Source organism: Macaca fascicularis, chromosome 3, assembly GCF_037993035.2.
Source record: "Macaca fascicularis isolate 582-1 chromosome 3, T2T-MFA8v1.1".
NCBI classification, from domain to species: Eukaryota; Metazoa; Chordata; class Mammalia; order Primates; family Cercopithecidae; genus Macaca; species Macaca fascicularis.
Genome location: NC_088377.1, coordinates 21,306,233 through 21,323,826, shown reverse-complemented (window position 1 = coordinate 21,323,826; position 17,594 = coordinate 21,306,233). Strand labels below are relative to the sequence as shown.

General features: G+C 42.2%; 2 protein-coding genes across 6 annotated transcripts in view; one reads left to right on the top strand and one right to left on the bottom strand.

Annotated features, from left to right (window-relative positions):
- Positions 1–5,092: 5,092 nt before the first annotated feature.
- On the bottom strand, positions 5,093–15,735 carry ATP5PF (ATP synthase peripheral stalk subunit F6). 3 transcript variants are annotated; one of them, XM_015446615.4, is made up of 4 exons: positions 15,622–15,735; positions 10,142–10,318; positions 5,776–5,900; positions 5,093–5,225 (listed from the first exon to the last, which is right to left on the bottom strand). In XM_015446615.4, the coding sequence occupies exons 1-4, from the start codon at positions 15,636–15,638 to the stop codon at positions 5,188–5,190; spliced, it is 357 nt and encodes a 118-aa protein (XP_015302101.1). In that variant the 5' UTR covers positions 15,639–15,735; the 3' UTR covers positions 5,093–5,187. The 3 variants fall into 3 exon arrangements, with proteins under 3 accessions (XP_015302101.1, XP_015302103.1, XP_015302102.1); XM_015446617.4 differs by having other exon boundaries at positions 15,672–15,735; XM_015446616.4 differs by lacking the exon at positions 15,622–15,735 and adding an exon at positions 15,530–15,587.
- GABPA (GA binding protein transcription factor subunit alpha) overlaps positions 15,655–17,594 on the top strand; it is a 37,841-nt gene continuing 35,901 nt past the window's right edge. The window contains exon 1 of one of the 3 annotated variants that reach the window (XM_005548894.4): positions 15,655–15,753. The gene's annotated coding sequence lies outside the window, so the exon portion shown is untranslated. Of the gene's footprint in view, positions 16,262–17,594 lie in introns of all 3 variants that reach the window. The other 2 variants (XM_015446943.4, XM_065541466.2) reach the window with 2 other exon arrangements.

The window sequence follows — 17,594 nt, the reverse complement described above, 5'->3', positions numbered from 1 at the left end:
GTTTCCCACCCATCACAGACACATCCCGTCATATTGCCACAGCCTATGTATTCAGCTACATGTTCTACTAACGTCTTTGGTTGCCTTATGCACCCATTAAACTGAGCTATGGTCATTTTCTCTTAACCTGTTTTTCCCCCTCCTCTATACATTTACTTATAATACCCCATCCACCTGGAATGCTAATTCTCGTAAACACAAGACTTGTATATTCTATCTACTCATTAAGAGACAGGTCAAATTCCACCCCCTCTGGGACAGCCTTCTCTCATTTCCTCTGCTGGAAAAGGTTTCTTTCTTCTCTGAATTTCCGTAACCCTTGATTCACTTACTGGTTTCTATCCCATGATAGGAATGAACATGTTTGACACCCCTACCAATCTGGAAGCATTTTGAGAAAAGAACCAGGTTTTACACAACCTTATAAGACCCAAATAATTTAACAGCATCTAACACGTGGTTGGCATTTAATAAGTGATAAATGAATTTTTCAAAATCAAAGGAACACTTGTCAAAGAGCAAATTTAGCATTTAATTATAAAATTTCCCCATAGTTAGAATATTAATAAATGATTATATTCTGAAATATGTAATTACAATAGTTATCTAATATGTGAAGTTACAAAACTGTTCCATGAATGAAGGTTGGATAGAAACTATTTCTCATACCAGTCTTTTAGCAATTAGACATGAATTTCCACACAGTTCTTAAGAAGCTCTTCAAATATTTTTCCAACTTTAAAATTTTAAAATTTAATTTTCCATCTTTTGTTTTCTCTTTTTGGAACACTTTTAGCGTTAACAACTGGTTAAGAAATCCAAGGTAAACTAAAAGCTTTCATTTGTGATACTTTCAATATTTGTTTACTTTTCAATATATGCCAAGTTTTTACTTGACCAGGTTTGAAAAAATGTAAGACAAACTAGAGTGTAAAATGTCTTTTTACTTTCTACCAAGAAAATGCTCTCAAAACAAGTGAAGAGTGTGTGTCAACAAAGGACCTGTTTAACTTCTTTGAAACTGAAAGTAGGCTGTTTCAAAGCTCCATCTCATGATCCCTTTATTTTCAACTTCAAGTGTGCTATTTATAAAGTTTCTTAAAGATGGTATAAAAATAGAGATTTACCAAGAGCTATAGTTGGAGTCCTAAAGTTGCTTATGCTTTTTTTTTTTTTTTTGAGATAGAGTCTCGCTCTGTCACCCAGGTTGGAGTGCAGTGGTGCAATCTTGGTTCACTGCAGCCTCCTGAGGTGCAGTTCACGCGATTCTCATGCCTCAGCCTCCTGAGTAGCCAGGATTACTTGCACTGGCCATCATGCCTGGTTAATTTTTGTATTTTTAGTAGAGACAGGGTTTCGCCATGTTGGCCAGGCTGGTCTTGAACTCCTGACCTCAGTGATCTGCCTACCTCAGTCTCCCAAAGTGTTGGGATTACAGGCGTGAGCCACTGCACCCAGCTAACTTCTTTTCATTCTCAAACTTTCTTTCCAAATATTTACTATAGAATTTAACTACTGATAAATTGAAGTTACTGTAGGTTAAGAAACATTTTATTTCTAAATTTTAGGATAACATATACCAAAGAGAATGAATAAGCATCTCTTTACAAAGATGTTATATTCATGTAACAGGATGTTAACTGGGACTTTCTCTGTTGCTCAAAGACTAAAAACAAGTATCCCACTTTCGAGGGAAAATGAAGGCTGGACGCAGTGGCTCACACCTGTAATCCCAGCACTTTGGAAGGCTGACGTGGGAGGATCATTTGAATCTAGAAGTTTGAGAACAGCATGGACAACACAGTGAGACTGTCTCAAAAAATTTAAGAACTAGCTGGGTGTGGTGACATGCGCCTGTAGTCCCAGCTACTCGGGAGGCTGAGACAGGAGGATCACTTGAGCCCAGGAGGCTGAGGCTGCAGTGAGCTATGATCACACCACTGCAACTTTAGCCTGGGCAAAAGAGTGACTTTGTTTCAAAAAAAGAAAATGAAAAATACATTGGGTATAAATACCCCTTCACTGTTCATGAAGAGACAGCTACCCTGAAATAATTACTCCAGTCCACCACTACTCTTTACCCTTCACCTCATCACACAGTCCTTATAAGCTGAAGTGTATATGGATGCATTTGGGATGGGAAGGAATGAGGGGACAGAAAGAGACAAAGAATGAGTTTGCCAAAGTCATAAGGAGTACTATTCCCCAAGTCACCCCCAAGGGAAGTAAAGAGAATGTTTAAGAGAATCACTTGCAAAAACTGAAGGCACCTGCCAAGGAAACAGGAGCTATTTGAGCCGATGGAAAGAGAGCTGGAAAAAAATATCAAGAAGAGGGGGAGGGCCAGGCGTGGTAGTGTGTGCCTACAGCACCAGCTACTCTGGAGGCTGAATTGGGGGGACTGCTTAAGCCCAGGAATTCAAGGCTGCAGTGAGCTATGATCAAGCCACTGCCTGGGCAACAGAACAAAAGCCCATCTCTTTAAAAAAAAAAAAAAAAAAAAAGGTGAGCGAAGTAGGGGAGGATGGTGAAACACCTGTTTTCCCAAGATTTCTTAGGTCAAGGACATGAGTGTCCCGTGGGTCCAGTAGGCACCACTGGAAGTAGCTGGCCTTGAGCCTTCTTGCCAGTGCCTCCCCAGAGCAAACATCGGAAACAGTGTGTACTTATCATTCCAGTGGGAGCTAAGGGGAGTTTGGAAGGGAGTAGGAGTGAATCTGCCATTTAAGAGAATGGAATCTGTACGACTGGGAAGACCTCCTCGGCCACAGGGCCCCCCACAAGAACTCATACATGCACCTTACTAGAGACCTAGCATTTGGAAGGCTGCTACTACCCCAGGAGCAGCAACAATCAGAGAAACAGTAACAGCCAAAAACAAACAAAAAAAGCCTACACTGAATGTTAAATAAGTAAAAATTGCCAAGCCTTCTTGGGTTACTATTAAAGGTAGTGCTATGTAAGTAACAGACACATGTCCCTTTCTAGTTCTCCTTACCTCTCCTCAACTCAAATTTCCTCTTCGTGTAAGGACACCAGTCAGATAGGATTAAGACCTACCCTAAAGGTCTCATTTTAACTTAAAGTCCCTATCTCCAAATAGTCACATTATGAGGTAGTGGAAGTTGGGCTTCAATTCAATCAAGTATGAATTTTGGGGAAACACAATTCAGTTCATAACACCAGGCAAGGGGGAAAATAGCCATTTTATATAACCACAAGCCTGAGATCGTTTGTCATAATCACATAAAGTGGTTCTGAATGGTTAAGTGCAGGACAAGGAGTGACCTGGCAGGCTGAAGTGCTGCACAAAGGCCAGCGTTTGCAGGGTTGGAGCAGTCCAGCCAAAAAGAGGAAGGGACTCTGAGGAAGACGAAGCCTTGGTTAAGATCCCTGACTCACAGCACCACAAGAGGTTCAGCTGGAAAACAGGGAGTGCTTGCCTGACCAAAAGTTAAATGTAAATGCACAGCCCTGTAATATAAGGCACGAGAATAGGATGCTTCCTACAGTCAAACAGAACCCTGTTTCAATAATGAACAGAGAGACTGGGATATTCAAGCAATTCTACAGTTGTGAGACAAGTAAAAAATGTGTTAATGAGATAAGTATGTGTTAGCTGATAAAAGGTAAAATTCAGCTAAACTCTGAATGAAGAAGGAGGTAGAGACAGGGAGAGGAAGCATATGCAGAAAAGGTCAGTTTGTTCTCTACTGACTGGCAGTTCCAGCTGACACAAGACGGCTTTGCAGCCACAGGTGGGTGGAGGAGAGCTGTTTCAGGGTAGGTTAGAGGAAGACCCTGGGTCAACTAGACTTCCGTGATTACCTTTAGATAGTGCCATAATTAAATACCCGATTCTCTGTTCCAACGCCTGCAATTATTTAAGTAAAAGTAGTTCAACTGCTCTGTCACTGCTTAGCCACATTTGAAGAAAAGTGGGCTGTTTCTTCCTACTGTACTGCCCTCCCCAATTCCTTCTCTACACAGCATATTAATCGTATCTACATAATTAGGAAATATCTGTAGATCTTTCAAAAAGGAATCCCCAGCAGGTTTTGCCTTCAGCTATAGTATGCCATAATAAAAATCTATTCCCTTTGGCCCAGGCACAGTGACTCAAGCCTGTAATCGCAGCACTTTGGGAGGCTGAGGCAGGTGGATCACCTAAGGTCAAGAGTTTGAGACCAGCCTGGCCAACATGGTGAAACCCTGTCTTTACTAAAAATACAAAAATTAGCCAGGCATGGTGGCGCACACCTGTAATCCCAGCTACCCGGGAGGCTGAGGCAGGAGAACTGCTTGAACCTGGGTAACATAGCAAGATTCCATCTCCGAAAAAAAAAAAAAACAAAAAAAAAACACTGTTGGCTTCACACTTTTACAGAAAATCTTAAAGCTCTATTAAAGACCTATATTTAACACATATCAGAGATATTGTCAAATACTAATAAGACATGGCTGTTTTTCCTTTAAAATTTACTTTTTTGTAAGCCTGATTTTGACCATTAAAAAAAATTTTTTTAAGTAACTTCCTTGAGAGCCAGTTATAGTCACTAAAATTTTGACCATGTCTGATATGACACTTATCTAGAATGTATCTGTTGGAACTCTTCTTATTAGGACAAAACAACACCATATAGTTTACTCTTTAAAAGTAAGTTCCTTTATAGAACCCCATTCATCCCTACCTTTCCCTCATCAATCTGAACAGAATTGTAACATACACTGTGACCTGCAAGCAAAGATGAGGGACCTGGGTTACTAGGAGAAAATTATTTAACATTTGAGGAGATCAAAGTTAAAACACAATAGATGTTCCAGGACATATAAAAAAATTACACTCAGATTTCTGAGAAAGCTATGACAAAGAATTTATAAACCATTTCTTCATGTTCTAAAGGAAGGGTAACATCCCTCCACGACAAGCAGGGTTATGGGCGAGTTGTGCCCAATTTATCCAAGGTCTTCATCTGCTTAATTATAACCAAATGAAAGGATCTAAAAACATCCGTAACAAACAGCACTTAACTCATTAAGAACACACTCAACATCACCAAATAATTTATTTGGACTCAGAATTAAAAGAACATTTGACAGTTATGAAATGCATGTTTATTCTGAAACATCTAACTAGTTGTACAGCTAACCCATGACAAATTACCAGATTAATTTTACTTTATTTCTTCAGGCCGGGGGTTTTTCGATGACTTCAAATTTGGGATCTAAGAAGAAGGGAAAAAAAGGGTCAAGCTTAGCTATACTGCAGGAAAATGGATTATGTAAAATGCTCAAGATTTAACTCATCAATCTTCTGATTTTGTTAGTAAATATCTACTGTTTGTAAACATTTACATAGAAATATAGCTAAACATTTATGCAACACTTTCTATGAGCCACGCATTCCATTAATTGACTTTGCATATATTATGTCATTTAACTACATATGCAGAAGATACTATAATTCTCCCCAACTGTCAGATGAGGAAATATGCAACAGTTAATTACTCAAGATTACACAACTGAAAGTGATTGTCAGGATTCAGGATCAGGCAATTCAATTTCAGATCCCCACCATTTAATCGCTATGTTATGTGATTTCCTATACTGCTCTTATTCTAATGGCAAACATTTAGCCGGCAGCTTCTCAGGCACACATCATGGTCCTAATAAATTCACGTTAACACTGTCATTCGATTCTCCAAAAATCCAAGTAAGGGTAAATATTCTTCACTTATCCCCCACAAGAATGAATCTGTGATTCACAAGATGTACCTTCAAATTTGAAGGTGGGAAATGTATTCATGTCTGCTTTACCAAACATTTGCTTGAGCTTAAAAAGCTCCTTCTCCAGCTCTTGCTGATACTCCGGACCAGTATCAACAGGTCCTCCAGATGTCCTGTTAAGTAAATGAGCAAACAAAAATTAATTTTATGTACTAGTTTACTAAAACAAAATTACTCTTCACCACATTTCAATAGATCTTTTTTTTTTTTCTTTTTTGAGACGGAGTCTTGCTTGGTTGCCAGGCTAGAGTGCAGTGGCACGATCTTGGCTCTCTGCAACCTCCAACTCCCTGGTTCAAGTGATTCTCCTGCCTCAACCTCCTGAGTAGCTGGGACTACAAGGCGCCGCCACCACACCCAGCTAATTTTTGTATTTTTAGTAGAGAGGGGGTTTCACCATGTTGACCAGGATGGTCTTGATCACCTGACCTTGTGATTCGCCCGCCTCGGCCTCCCAAAGTGCTGGGATTAAGGGCGTGAGCCACCACACCCAGCCAATAGACCTTTTTAAAGCATTCATGTAGTCGAAGAAAAAACTTCAGAAAGAAAAGAAGTATTTCCACTTCAATTTCAATTCAAACTATTTTATTATGATGAGGTTTCACATAAATGAGGTAACTTCAAACAAATCTCTAACATTCAAGGTTTCTTAGTATCACAGACACTTAAGTCAGAATTTCTCAGGGTCTAAGTTCCAGTAAGGTGTATCATTAAGTCTACGGGCTCTGGAGTCAAAGACTGGTTCCATTTGAGTGTAAGTTCAACTATTCAGCAACTGTGTAAACCTGAGCAAGGCACAGAGCCTCTAAATTTTAGTTTCCACATCTAAACATGAAGTTCCTACCAAACAAGGGTGTAAACGCACACATACCTCTAAGCACAGTGCCCAGCACACAGTGAATACTCAATTATTATCTACTATTATCATTTGCTTTAAGTCAGCCATCACTAAATGGCTTTTAAAGAACTTAGTAACTTTTAAGTTTCTACAATAGGGGTTCTATTAAAGAAGCAAATTATTTCCTACCCTCAGAGATTTTGCAATTTAGAAGAAAAAAATTACATGTTTATAAATATTTATGCTGTAAAGGAGTGATGTGGTGAGCTTCAAAGACATGGTTTAACAAAAAGCTATTCAAGTTGAGGAAGAGATCACTTTTGCTAAGCTAATCAGGGAAAATTTCATTTTAAAAAGGTGGCATTTGAGAAACATCAGGCATTTGGGGCCAGGGTTTATTTTGAGACCTTCTAAGATGGAAAAAGCAAAGACATAGAGGTGGTAAAGGATTGACTATATGTGGGGAATGCTAAGGAGTCTAGATGGAAAAATCAGCAAACCCCAGATCATGAGAGGCCTGGAATGTTAGGCCTGGGAGTTTGTATTTTATTTTATTTGCTAAGCAATAAAATGACAAAATTAGATGTGTGCAGTTTGGGAAAATAAATATAGCATCATGGACCAGCAGCAGGGCCAATTGGGTCCAATTAATTATTTGAAGAAATTCTTCTGTTTTTGTCATAAATATTACTGCCTACCTGGCAATGAACAATATTCTAAACGTAAAAAAAAAATGTATACGTGAAAATTCCTTCAAGGGTAATAACATTTTTACACATGCCTATGATCAAAGCATAGAGTCTTATTTAAGTTAAAGAACGTGCACAAAAAAATACATAGGTGGCTCCAATTTAAGAACTTGTTAACAATGTTTCTTGTTAGAGATCCAATTTTCTTTCAGATTAGCACTGTCCAATAGAACTTTTTGTGATGTTAGAAATATTCTCTGTCTGTGTTGTCCAATATGGTAGCCACTAGCCATATCTGGCTATTGAGCGCTAGAAATTGAGCTAACATGTATGAGAAAATGAGAAACTGAATTTATATATACATTTAATTGTAATTAGAATTTGAATAGTCTCATGGATAATGACAACCGAAATGGACAGTGTGGTTCTAAATAGATCCTTCAACTAGATACTCTAATACTGGTTACTGATGGATGATGGCTATTTTAACTTTAATATGCACTCTTGTGATAAAAAGAGGCCAGAAATCATCTACCTCCTCAAATGAATGTAAGTCTTGCTGCTTATCTTGTTTATTACTATATCCCTAGGCTCTCACATGGTGACATGGTGACTGGGACAAAGCAGTCACTCAGAAGACACTTGTTCATTTCACTAGCAAATACTAGGCACGCTAATGTACTGAATCATTTAATTTTTATAATATCCTATGAAATGGGTAAGTACTATCATCATCCCCATTTTAGTAAGAGAAAACTGTCCTACAGAAGGTAAACCTGCCCGAGGTCATAGAGCTCATTAGTGGCTGTGCTGGATGCCAGCCCAGGGTCTATCCTCAGAACTCTCCATGTATGTGTTTGCACAAACCAATCAATGACCCACAAACAAGACTCCTTAGATTTCGGGTACACCTAAGAATTCACTTCTTACTAGATAGGCTTTTAAGGACAGTTAAAATGATGCGAACAGCATCAATACTATAACGTAACACCACATTTGGACAGAAGACACTCAAAATTCCCTGACGAGTCCTGTACATCTGGTTACTTCATAGCATGATTTTTGGCAAATTCTAACTGTCAGCCTTGGTTTTCTCATATATAAAACTGGGGTAACATCTATAGGGTTGTCAAAGCACATAGTAACTTACTACATTTTTAATCCCTTCACTATTTCTCCTCAGTTTTGGCAACAGTAACACCTTTGTTAGTTACCTCGCCTCAAAAGTCGGTTTTCTTTTATTGTTCCCTCTCCTCTTCCTCTCCAGCAGCTCACCAAAACCAGTCATCAGTGTTTCAATGTCTTGACTCTGTCACTTTTACATTATCACTGCTATGAAGTCAAGGTTCTCATCAACTAATGTTTAGGTTACATTTTGCTAACATATCTATCTTTGCTCTCTTCCCATTTCAAACCTAAGTTATCCTCCTAATTCAGAGTAATCTCCCATCCCCACAGTCATGTTCAAAAAGCTTTAATTTCTCATGAATGCCTACCACATATCTTACTTGCTCAGTCTATAATCAAGGCCTTCCATAATCCCTCATTCTAACCCTATACCATCCTTATACTCTTCATATACCCTATACTTCAGGGAAACAGAATTATACCATTCACCAAATGTATCTTGTGCTTTCTAGTTTTCATGCCTTAGTTCACACCATTTTTTCCTCCTAAAAGATACTCTCCTCCTACCCTCATTTATCTGTCCAACCTTCATACACTGATCTTTAGAACCTAGCGTAAACCCCTGGGTTTAGTGTCTACTGAAGGCCTCCTGTGGGTTTGAGAACCATTTCATGCTATAAGCAAAATCATGTAAGTAAATTCTTCATGTTTGTTTCTTTAAACTGGGAAGATGATCCACAGTTGTCCATGAGATTCTCAAGAGGGATGAATACCCAAACACTGCCTTCCAAAAAGCCTCTAAAATGCCTCTAGCTGGAAAGGAGTATTCTTTCCTATGAACTCCCCAAGCACTCAACATTTCCCTATCTTAGCACCTAACTCATTTTACCTTATATTGTATTTATTTGCTTACTAGCTTTCTACTCCTGTCAGACTTTAAGAATATTGTAAAAAAATGCCCTGTGGCCCATCACAGTTAACAGCCAAGTGCTTTACACACAGTAGACAACTATATGAAAGAAAATGGAACTATGAATTGATGCACATCACTCTTCCTAAGACTTGGGCTTTGGACCTGATGACGGCTAAGGTGGTCATTCATTTCCAAAACTAGGGTTCTACAATTGTTTTTCTTGGACTTACATTATGTCATTTCAGAGTCTTTTGTCCTTTAATATATATTCTCAGAGAACTTAACTATGGAAACAGCGTTTTAAAAAAAAGAGCTGTGCTTATACATTTCTCCCAAATTACGAGGTCACAGAAAGGCCACTAAATTGAGGGCTAAAATATACTATGATAATACATTTTTCCCCAATTAGTTTTATGATCTTAGGCTAATTAATGTCTAAGGGAGTTACTTCTTTCAAACTTAGCTGCTAAATGATTTCCAAGACCCTCTGTATTTCTATGAATTGATGTGGTTTATAATATATGACATTAAAGTAAGGATATATTTGAAATGGCAATAGATTTAATAGGATTTTCCCTTATAACTAGTACGAGGAAGATACAGTTTATGACTTAAAAAAATCAAGATCCTTACCTTCTTTTTTGAGGGCACCTAATGAACCTCTGTGTCAGAGATGAGCTCAGTGAAGGTCTGACACTTTCAAATACCACATCATTTTTTATTACCACCTTGGAGCTTACATACTTTGAATATTTATATTTACACTGTAGTTATTTATTCACTTACTGTCGCTTAGATTTGTATTCTCTAATCTTGTCCACAAAGAGTTTCTGTACAGGATCAAGTTCCTTATTAAATGCTACTGCTGTAACACCAATGTTCCTCCGAAAATGGACTGAGACTGCTGACCGAATGATAGAGGAGAACCTGAAGAGCCTCTGAAGAATCATGCTGATTCTGTTACTGAAAACAAGCATCAGAAATGTTAATATACTTATCAGAAATCACCTCTAAATATATCATGAGATTCAAATTCTACTAATTGCTACAGAATTACATCATATCAGATCTCAGTCTATACCTGACCACAGTTCCCTTCTCCTCCTCATTCCCCATTGCAAGATTTTTAGGTCTTAACCAAAAGTCCCTGGGATATAGGAACAGTTAAAAACTCAGGCCTGAAGCTTCATCAAGGTTAGAGCACAAAATGTGAGGTGAGGTATTTCTTCTCCCTTGAACTTAGTCTTGGATCAGAGAAAACAGTAGAGGTAGACTGTTGCAACACTGTCCACTCCTAACAGGAAAAACACACTGGTCCCCAAACTGATGTACAAGGTTTCCCATGCCTCAGCCAGGCATGATAACCTGAAAGCATGGACTTCTCAGGCCCAAAGAGGCAGAAACTGCTCTGTCCGTTACAACAGGATTCCAGCCGTTTAAGAATACTGTAACAACTAAATCAAAGTCCAGAAGAACCAGCAAAGAAAAACAGCAGCCATACCAAATGAGCTGTGCATGACACGGGGGAGGGGCTGGCAGTCCAATTTTACCAGTGAAATAAATTGGTGAAGGAGATGGAAGCCTGAACTTTATAAATAAGGACTTATGGCCAGGTGCTGTGGCTCATGCCTGTAATCCCAGCACTTTGGGAGGCCGAGGCGGGCAGATCACCTGAGGTCGGGAGTTCGAGACCAGTCTGACCAACATAGAGAAACCCCGTCTCTACTAAAAATACAAAAATTAGCTGGGCGTGGTGGGGCACGCCTGTAATCCCAGCTACTCAGGAGGCTGAGGCAGGCAGAAGAATCGCTTGAACCCGGGAAGCAGAGGTTACAGTGGGCCGAAATCATGCCATTACACTCCAGCCTGGGCAACGAGAGCAAAACTCCGTATCAAAAAAAAAAACAAAAAATAAAGACTTAAAGACTTTCGAATCCCACGACTTCCTTAAGCTAAAATATATTATTTTCTAACTAAAACATTTCAGTAGAGGACAATCCCTGTTGAGATTTACTTTAGTGATTTAAAGATCAAATGCAAAAAGTATTCCAAATTACAACAAATAGGTGTAAACAGGAATTCTAGAAGAAAAGGAATAAAGAGGGCCAAGCGCGGTGGCTTGTGTGTGTAATCCTAGCACTTTGGGAGGCCAAGGCAGGTAGATCACTTGAGGTCAGAGGTTTGAGACCAGCCTGTCCAACATGGTGAAACTCTGTCTCCACTAAAAATACAAAAATAAATTAATCCCAGCTACTTGGGAGGCTCAGGCAGGAGAATCGCTTGAACTAAGGAGGTGGAGGTTGCAGGGAGCCCAGATCACACCACTGCACTCCAGCCTGGATGACAGGGCAAGACTCCAACTCAAAAGGTAAAAAAAAAAAAAAAAAAAAAAAAGGAGTGAGAGACCATAAATAATTAGAAGAATACATTTTTCTCAGATCAAGGCCGAGTCTATACATTGACAGGGCTTGCCAAACCCCATATTGGAATGGTGACAAAATGCTCACAATGCACCACAGCCTGGTAAAATTTCTGCATCATTTTTTTTTTTTGAGACAGGGTCTCACTCTGTTGCCCAGGCTGAACACAGCTCGTTACAGCCTCGACCTCCTGGACTCATGCAATCCTTCCACCTTAGCCTCCCAAGCAGATGGGAGCACACTTGTGTGCCATCACACCAGGCTAATGTTTACTTTTATTTTTTTGTAGAGACAAGGTCTTGCCATATTGCCCTGGCTGGTAAAATTTCTGAATCTTCGAGTGAAAACCTGATATGCTAACATGCTTGCATGCCTTCCCAAATTTCCTAATGACAATACCAGTCATCATCGTGTTGACACTGGACTTCTACTAAGTCATAATAGGACTAGTGGAAGTATACACGCTATGTTTTTGGTCTAAAGTAATACAGAAATTAGATATAAGTATTTAGAGGTCAGGCGAGGTGGCTCACCTCCCAGCACTTTGGGAGGCTGTGATGGGAGAATCACTTGAGGCCAGGAGTTTGAAACCAGCCTGGCCAACATGGTGAAACCCTGTCTCTACTATTTAAAAAAAAAAAAAAATTAGCCAGGCATGGGCACACCTGTCATCCCAGCTACTCGGGAGGCTGAGGCAGGAGAATCACTTGAACTTGGGAAGTGGAGGTTGCAGTGAGCCAGGATCACACCACTGCACTCCAGCCTGGCCTACAGAGCAAGAGCCTGTCTCAAAACAAAGAAATTAGAAATAAGCATTTAGAAACTTATAACGACTCAAGAGGTAATTTGTTTGCTGAATTTAAAAATAAAAAAAAATAGAGCTTATGAACCGGGTGTGGTGGCTCATGCCTGTAATCCCAGAACTTTGGGAGGCTGAGGAGGGAGGATTGTTTGAACTCAGGAGTTCAAGACCAGACTGGGAAACATGGAGAGAACCTGTCTCTAAAAAATTAGACATTGTATTTTAAGTGACTTCATTGTTTTGTTTTTTAAATTTCATTTCTTTTGTAATTCATTTTCACTGTACTCAAAAGTGTCCACAAGAGCGGGTGTGAGAATGGCCCTTTACCACTGACAGTTTGAGAAGCACTAGCTAGAAAACTGTAGAGTAGCACAATAGTTCTCAAAATGGGGTTGGGGGTGGGGGAAGAGGTGAGATTTTCCCTCCATGGAGACATCTGGCAATGTCTTTAGACATTTTTGGTTGTTCTCACCAAGCTGAGTGCTACTGGCCTATAATGAGTACAAAGCCAGGAATGCTGCCAAACACTCTATAACGACAATAACAGCCCTCTCACCCACAAGAATTATCTGGTCATAATGTCAATAATGCCAGGGTTGACAAACTCTGGAATGGCATGTAAAAATTATCAAAAGAAATCCTACAATGAGCCAGGTGCAGTGGCTGATGCCTGTAATCCCAGCACTTTGGGAGACCAAGGCAGGAGGATCACTTGAGCCCAGAAATTCAAGACCAGCCTAGGCAACATAGTGTGATCTCATCTCTAAAAAAAACCAAAACAGCCAGGTGTGGTGGTGAGTGCCTGTAGTCCCAGGTACTTGGAAGGCTGAGGCAGGAGGATCACTTGAGCTTGTTAGGTAGAGGCTGCAGTGTGCTGTGATTGTACCACTGCATTCCAGCCTAGGTTACAGAGTGAAACCCTGTCAAGAAGGAGGAGGGGAGGGGAGGGCAGGGGAGGGCAGGGGAGGGGAGGGCAGGGGAGGGGAGGGCAGGGGAGGGCAGAGGAGGGGAGGAGAGGGGAGGGCAGAGGAGGGGAGGAGAGGAGAGGGCAGGGGAGGGGAGGGCAGGGGAGGGGAGGAGAGTCCAACAATCAGGCCGGGCACGACGGCTCACGCCTGTAATCCCAGCACTTTGTTGTAATCCCAGCATTTTGGGAGGCCAAGGTGGGCGGATCACCTGAGGTAGGGAGTTCGAGATCAGCCTGACCAACATGGAGAAATCTGTCTCTAAAAATACAAAATTAGCTGGGAGTGGTGGCACATGCCTGTAATCCCAACTACTGAGGAGGCTGAGGCAGGAGAATCGCTTGAACCCAGGAGGCAGAGGTTGCAGTGAGCCAAGATCGTGCCATTGCACTCCAGCCTGGGCAACAACAGCGAAACTCTGTCTCAAAAAAAAAAAAAAAAAAAAAAAAAAAAAGAAATCCTACAATCAATACAATCAAAATATGCTTCACCTGAATGAAAGCAAAGTATTTGAAGAAATTAAAGAATTCATAACATATCACTTTTATACCCCATTAGGGAAAAACACTTGAGAAAAGGCTACAAGCAAACAACAAATGACCTTTCATAAGGTCATGTGCCACTTATTAGCATTCCTATGTTTAAACATACAGAAACTGAGGATTAGCATTATCTGGTCAAAGTTACACAGCAAAATCTAACTTAACACAAATATGTAAAAAAAACAAAAAATTGTGCAACTCAATGCCTACTTTCCTTTCTAGCAAACTAAGGACATGCTTAACATTCAGCAATAAGTTCACCCAACATTTGCTCAGCCCTATATACTGTGTAAAGTACTTCCATATATATCCTCTCCTTGTACCCTTACAGCAATACTCTTAAAAGAGTTAGAAGAAAGTGTTCTTATCCCTGCTTTACGTATGATAAAACTATATCTAAGAAAGGTGAAGCTGCACATAGTCACACAGTTAATTTGCTCTAAGTCTGACTGCAGATGTTATTCCTGCTACAACATGGGTAAACTTCACTTTCATAGCTTCAATTATCTAAGTGCCTATGATTCCCTAATCGCATTTCTAATTTTAGTATTCATCCTGAACCCCAAATCTATACACAGTATTCAACAGTTCTCGTCTCCCTTATAAGTTCTACGAACTCATCCAAAGAACAAACACATAATCTCATATCAAAACTTGTTCCTTCTCCTTTAATCATTTTCATTTTTTTCACTGATCAGTGAATGCGCATTGTCCACTGACACGCAGAAGATAGTCATTACACAAATGGCTGTGAAATACCACCTGCCATAAATTCTCCATTCCAGTACCATCGGGTGCCACAAGAGAATATGATAGCGTCTGACATGATTAGAAAGACTGGGGAAGGCAACAGTAAGAAAACACTAGTCTGAGCAGAGGCCTCGTCGTGGGCGGGGACATGGTTCTCCTATTTATAGTGATGACTGACCGGCCATAGGTTAGTAGGTTCGCTGCCTCGTCAGTGCACATTCCTAAGAACAATCCATAAAGTCGCCTAACGAAGTGTTAGCACTATCATCGTTTTTAGGTGGGATGCAAACTTTCAAGATTGTAACTATTCTTTTCCCTCTTATGGTGCCCGTTCTGCCTAAGTAGCTTAGACGGTCCCGTGCGCCCGGGTAGGCCTGGCCGAAAACCTCTCCCGCGCGCCTGACCTTGGGTTGCCCCAACCAGGATGCGGGCCCGAGACCCCCAGGCCTCCCTTACCCCCGCGCCGCCCCATTAGCCCTCAGAGAGGGTATCGATCTTATTTCTGGGTCTAGGCAAACTCCCAGGTCTAGAAACGTAGAGGTCAGCTGTGACCCCGGGCCAGGCAGCGCAGGTATCCAGGACACAGAGCTGCTCTCTCCTAGTAGAGTAAAGGTGAGAGGCAGCCCAGGCCTCGTGAAGAAACCCAGAACTGGAGTCCCAAGAGGCCACGCTGATCTAGCTACCCTCCCAGTCACCTTGCACTCAGTCCCGAGCTGCCAAAGCCTCCGCCGCCACCGCCACCGCCACCGCTCTACTTCCGGCCCTGGCTCCGCCCCCACACGCCTACCCGCCATCGCAATGCATTATGGGCCGCCGTTTCAGTCGGTCGACGCTCACCGGACAGGAAGCGTCTCGGAGACAGTCTGCGACCGGACGGGTCTAGGTGAGACAGAAGCCAAACAGGAGGAGGAAGTGGAGGGTAAGTGCTTCCGGGTCCCCTGGCAAAGCCTCCGCCATCTTTTCTTCCCCTAATTTGACCCGTTCTTTTTCCCCTCCTTGAAACCTTGCTCTGTACGCATGCGCCCTTTGACTGGCCTTTCCCCTAGTTCAAGCTCCCCTCCGAGTCAGCGTCCTGTTCGTTAGGGTTATCGAGGTGTATAATGGTGCAGGGAAAGTGAGACTATGTAAAACAGAGCGGATTGGGGTGTTGTGCTTCCTTGTGCCTCGTGAGCCTCCGTTGCCTTGGGCGTTCGTTTTGCGCACCCTGCTGGGAGTTGTAGTCCTGGACCCGGAGGTGCCTGGGAGGCGGGAGGGGGGTTGGGGCTTCTCAGCGCCGATTCCGCGGGAAGGGCCCTGGGGCCTCACACTTGTAGTCGCGGGAGCTGCAGGTCTTACCCGGAGAGACACTGCACGTGGAGCCCGCGCCGCTGCCGTTCTTAGCCGGCTCTGGAGTGCGGGCGGGGGCAACAGGGCCGATTCCGGAGTGGGTGAGTGCGGCCTCCGGGGAGGAGGGGAACGCGGGCCCGCGCGGGCCGGCCTCGTTCCGGGGCCTTTTCTCCCACAGCGGCCCCCCCGCGGCCGCCTCTGTGTTTTGTTTCCGCTGGTCCCCGACGCTGTGACTCCCATTTCCGTTTGTGGAGACTTGAGGGAGTCGGGTGGGGAGGGGCGGGAGAGGCTGTGCGGGGAGCGAAGGGGAGGGGCGGGGGGCGAGCGGCCTGGAACCCGCGGGGACCGGGCGCCGCCGGGACCCGCGCCGGACGGGTCGCCTGTCGCCGCTCCCTCCCTTCCGCGTCCCCTCCTCGCCGGTCCACACTCCGCCGCAGTCTCAGCCTGCTCAGCTGGGATGTGGTCCTGATGCCCCCAGATTTTAAGAGCAAAAGGCAGACCCTGTCTCATCGCGGGACTCAGCGATTCACTCACTTCAAATCCAGTGTCTTTGTAGAACAACACAGTTACACGAAAATCATTTATCAGCGTATATGGTAGTCATCTGGGTTTGGGTTTTTTTGTGTTTGTTTTTAAGCGAGGAAGTAAACCAAGGAGATAACAATGGGTTGTCTACTTTTAAAGTTTTTTGTGTGCTAGAAGACACGCTGTGTGTGCGTGTTTGGATTTAGGGACCCCAGTTTGATCGGGTTAGCGACCGAGAGGTCAGTGCCTAATATTGCACTGCAAGATTATTAGAAATGTAGACATAAAGTTCACTTCATAAATAGTTTCCACTAATAGCAGTAGAGCTGACTCGTGAGAGGAGCAAAGATTTAGCAGGATTCACTTGAGCGAATTGTAGAACGAGGCGGTGATAACATTCCTAGGTAGTGTTATCTTGAACTTCAGAAGAAACCGCTCAACTCTTCAGCAATTGCTTGAGGGGCCAGCCTGTCTCTCAGGGTTCCCTCCAGGCTTTCCAAGCTGCTTTATTTTTAGACAGACAGTGACGCTGGGTGGACTTAAGTCAGTTTTACCTGAATTGTGTATACAAGAGCATCTGTCATGAGGCATGTATGGTAATGCAGTAATTAAATCGTGAGCTAGATGTTAGGTTGAAGTAAGTCATCAGACCGAGTAGTAAGTTAAAACTGTTGACTTTAGCCTTCCCTCAACTCTTTATATATAAAACTCCAAACCTATGGAAAAATTGGGGGAAAAAATCATACAGTGAACACCCATATACCCTTCACCTGGGGGTCCCAACTGTTAATCTTTCACTGTATGTACTTTGTCTTCATATTAAATAGATGTGCATGCTTTGCTTTTTCTTCACTGCTACCTTTATTTTTGAAATAAAAATGTCTTTTAATTTCCTCAGACACTGAAAAG